Source organism: Brassica oleracea, chromosome C2, assembly GCF_000695525.1.
Source record: "Brassica oleracea var. oleracea cultivar TO1000 chromosome C2, BOL, whole genome shotgun sequence".
Lineage (NCBI taxonomy): Eukaryota > Viridiplantae > Streptophyta > Magnoliopsida > Brassicales > Brassicaceae > Brassica > Brassica oleracea.
In genome coordinates this window covers 37,989,984-37,994,557 of record NC_027749.1, presented here as the reverse complement: position 1 = coordinate 37,994,557, position 4,574 = coordinate 37,989,984, and the positions used below count along the sequence as shown (strand labels likewise).

Genomic DNA, 4,574 nt, shown 5'->3' with positions numbered 1-4,574 from the left:
GCGGGGGGAAGATCTGGGCTTGAGGATATAGAGATTTAAGGTTCTGGGTTTATATCAAAAAAGGGTTTTTGTGTGTTTATATAGAATCAAAGATAAAAGATTTTTATTTTATTTTATTGAGAAGGCAAAAATGGCGGCAAGAGGAGTAGAAGCATCAACGGGTGGTGAGATAAGTGAAGAGAGTGATGAGAGAGGAAGCATGTGGGATTTGGACCAGCAACTTGATCAGCCTATGGATGAAGAAGCTGGTCGCGTCAGAAACATGTACAAAGAAAAGGTTCCAATTTTTTGGTTTTGCTCTGAGATTGATTGTTGCTTCCCTGCATTGCTCTTTTGAATGAAGAAAGAAAGTTTTGTTTTTTTTGTTTTAATTGCAGAAATTCTCAGCGATTCTGCTTCTGCAGCTTTCATTTCAGAGTCTAGGCGTTGTGTATGGAGACTTAGGAACCTCTCCTCTATATGTTTTCTACAATACATTTCCTCACGGGATCAAAGACCCTGAAGACATCATTGGAGCTCTCTCCCTAATCATTTACTCCCTCACACTCATCCCTCTCCTCAAATACGTTTTTGTTGTCTGCAAAGCCAACGACAATGGTCAAGGTGGAACATTTGCCCTCTATTCTTTGCTATGTAGACACGCGAAAGTGAACACTATCCCCAACCAACACCGTACAGATGAAGAGCTTACAACTTACAGCCGCACCACGTTTCATGAACAGTCTTTTGCAGCGCAGACCAAGAGATGGTTAGAGAAAAATGCCTCTAGGAAGAACTCTCTACTCATTCTCGTACTCGTTGGTACCTGCATGGTCATTGGCGATGGGATCCTTACTCCTGCCATTTCTGGTAAAATGCAATCATCCACTTTTAACATTTCAACCTTCTACAGAGAGAAAGTAGTTCATTCGTTGTCTTTGTTAAAATGTGTTACAGTTCTATCTGCTGCGGGTGGGCTCAGAGTAAACCTTCCTCATATAAATAATGGTGTGGTTGTTGTTGTGGCGGTAGTGATATTAGTGAGCTTGTTTAGTGTACAGCACTATGGAACAGACAGGGTCGGGTGGCTTTTCGCGCCTGTTGTGTTTCTATGGTTTCTCTTTATAGCGAGTATCGGTATGTACAACGTATGTAAACATGACCCGAGCGTTTTGAAAGCTTTCTCCCCTCTTTATATCTATCGTTATTTCAAAAGAGGAGGTCAAGATCGTTGGACATCCCTTGGAGGCATCATGCTTAGTATCACAGGTAGCTATCATCTTGATCTTATATGATTACACCCTTTCTTTTGTTACTCATTGGGTTCTTGTTATAAATTTCTCAGGGATTGAAGCTCTCTTTGCGGATCTATCTCACTTTCCAGTCTCAGCAGTGCAGATTGCATTCACTGTAATTGTTTTCCCTTGCCTTCTCTTGGCGTATAGCGGACAAGCTGCTTACCTTAGGAAGTATCCACATCATGTGGAAGACGCGTTTTATCGATCCATTCCAAGTCTGTATTACATCATTTCATTTATTTTAAATGGATATCTCTGGAGAGTAAGTTAACGTAACTCTGTTTGGTTGCAGAGAGTGTGTATTGGCCAATGTTTGTGATTGCGACCTTTGCTGCAATAGTTGCAAGCCAAGCCACAATATCAGCGACATTCTCGTTGATCAAGCAAGCTCTCGCCCACGGATGCTTCCCTAGAGTTAAAGTGGTGCACACTTCAAGGAAGTTTCTCGGTCAGATCTATGTTCCGGACATCAACTGGATCCTCATGATCCTTTGCATAGCCGTCACAGCTGGATTCAAGAACCAGAACCAGATAGGAAACGCTTACGGGACAGCCGTTGTGATCGTCATGCTGGTCACAACCCTTCTCATGATGCTGATCATGATACTCGTCTGGCGATGCCACTGGGTTCTAGTCCTCCTGTTCACCTTTCTATCGCTTGTAGTGGAGTGGACTTACTTCTCAGCTGTGCTCTTCAAGGTTAACCAAGGCGGGTGGGTCCCTCTCGTCATCGCAGCAGCCTTTCTCATCATCATGTACGTCTGGCATTACGGAACGCTCAAGAGGTATGAGTTTGAGATGCATAGTAAAGTCTCCATGGCTTGGATTCTCGGTCTCGGACCTAGCCTTGGTCTTGTCCGTGTTCCCGGGATTGGTCTTGTTTACACCGAGTTAGCTAGCGGTGTCCCTCACATCTTCTCTCACTTCATCACGAACTTGCCGGCTATTCACTCCGTTGTGGCGTTTGTCTGCGTCAAGAACCTTCCTGTCTACACCGTCCCCGAGGAAGAACGGTTCCTTGTGAAGAGAATCGGACCGAAGAACTTCCACATGTTCCGCTGCGTGGCGAGGTATGGATACAGAGACTTGCATAAGAAAGACGACAACTTTGAGAAACGGCTCTTTGAAAGCCTCTTCCTTTTCATCCGCCTTGAGTCCATGATGGAAGGCTGCTCTGACTCTGACGATTACAGCATCTGTGGAAGCCGCCAACAACAACAACCGCACAGAGACGGGAACGAGACTAGGAACTTGGAGACTTTTGATACGTTTGATTCTGTTGAGTCTGTTATGGCACCTGTGGGGGTAACCAAACGGACGAGCCACACGGTGACTGGGTCGAGCCAGATGAGTGGAGGAGGGGACGAGCTGGAGTTTATAAATGGGTGCAGGGACGCAGGAGTGGTGCACATAATGGGGAACACAGTGATTAGAGCCAGGAGGGAAGCGAGGTTCTACAAGAGAATAGCCATTGATTATGTGTATGCGTTTCTTAGGAAAATTTGTAGAGAGAATAGTGCTATCTTCAATGTTCCTCAGGAAAGCCTTTTGAATGTTGGACAGATTTTTTATGTGTAATGGTGTTTGAGACATGATTTGATTGTATGTTGCTTGAAGCTGTGGTGAATTGACCATTTAATATAAAACCAGTGGGAGTCTGGTTACACCTTATAAATCACATTCCATTTTGTTTCTTTGTGAACTCCCATCAAGAATTCACGTAAACTTCTAAAATAAATTACATAAACACTCGAATCCATCATAGTGTGGTGTGGTATGTGTTTAACAACCGAATTAAACGGATAAATATACAGATAGTGCAAATTTATTCATCCCATAGTTACCTGAAATAATGTTTTAGAAAAATACAACATATTAATACATTATATAATGATTTATATAACATTCAGTGTACTATATGTAAAAAAAAAAAAAAAAAAATATATATATATATATATTTTCTAGTTTACGTTTTATGTAGATTGGATGTAGAAACAACCAATCTCACACTGTAACACTCATTAGTGATTCTTTGGTTCAATATCCAGTTAATTGTGTTTGTACCTAATTTTATCTTTGCTTAATATATGTATACAAACATTATCTCTAATAGTCTTAACTGTCAAAATAAATAATTTTTTTATATCTCTATATTTAAATTTTTTTTTGTCTTACCTAAAATATTCTTTAACTTAAGAACTCACATATAATTTCAAAATAAGTTAAAAATAATTAAGAAAATAACCAAATTCTTCAACCGGTGTACGTTAGTAAATCTCTGTAATATTATTTGAGAAGTCAGTTTACTATGTGTTCTTCTCACGTTAACTTTCACAAGAGTTTATTATATTGATACCCTTAATGAATTAACGTATTACATTTAAAATACTATTATTTATTATTTATTTAGTTTCCTTTATAAAATTTTCCAAAAAAATATACATATAATAAAAAAGAAATATTTCTATAAAGTTAAAAAAACGTATTGAAAAACAAAAATGTATGTATTTATAATATGATTTCATAAAAAAAGGAAAGTTAAAAAAATAGTAATATTACATTTAAAAAATATTTTTAAATAGCATAAAATATACTTTTGAAGTAATAAAATACTTTCATTATATCTATATTTTCTTAGATGAAAAATATAAATTTGTATAAATGTGATTTCATTAAAATAAATTTACACAAATAATCTTGATATTAGAAAAAGAAATATTATTTCTTTTAAAACATAATTTTAAACAATACAAACATATTTACAGCAATAGAAATATTTTTATATATCTATCTATTTTCTTAGATGATTACATAAAATAATTAAGTAACATACAATGATATATGTTTTTAACTGATTAAATATAGTTTATAATTAGTATTATTGAAATGTTTTATTTATTTTTCATATATTTAGTTGACTATAATATCTTTCAATTACAAAAAATATCGATAAATTATAAATAAAGTTTTTGATTAAATAATTACAAAATAGTTTAATGAGGTAGATATATTATATTTTATCATTATTAACGTTATTTTTTTCTTAATATTAAATTTGCTTTTAAATTTTATGTTTTTATGTTTGTGGAACTTAATAGAACCATAATCAAAATACCAAAACAAATCTTAATTCTCATTTTAAGATTATTTAAAAGAAATTTCAGTTTCCATTCAATAAATCAAAGGCATAAAATTATTTAAAATTTATAAAATATTTTAATTATTATAAATATTGATATGTGTTCATGAGCTTCCAAAAATGTATCAGCTACTTATGCATGTAACTTCCTATTGATC

The 4,574-nt window shown here is 35.6% G+C and overlaps 1 protein-coding gene across 3 annotated transcripts in view; it reads left to right on the top strand.

The window, feature by feature from the left end:
- Positions 1-2,889, top strand: part of LOC106327276 (potassium transporter 10) — a 4,484-nt gene extending 1,595 nt beyond the window's left edge. The window contains exons 2-6 of one of the 3 annotated variants that reach the window (XM_013765394.1): positions 126-277; positions 378-849; positions 937-1,248; positions 1,325-1,492; positions 1,570-2,889. In XM_013765394.1, coding sequence (XP_013620848.1) covers positions 131-277; positions 378-849; positions 937-1,248; positions 1,325-1,492; positions 1,570-2,855 — 2,385 coding nt within the window. In that variant the 5' untranslated portion in view covers positions 126-130 and the 3' untranslated portion in view covers positions 2,856-2,889. Of the gene's footprint in view, positions 1-8; positions 278-377; positions 850-936; positions 1,249-1,324; positions 1,493-1,569 lie in introns of those variants that run through there. The other 2 variants (XM_013765392.1, XM_013765393.1) reach the window with 2 other exon arrangements.
- The last annotated feature ends 1,685 nt before the right edge of the window (positions 2,890-4,574 follow it).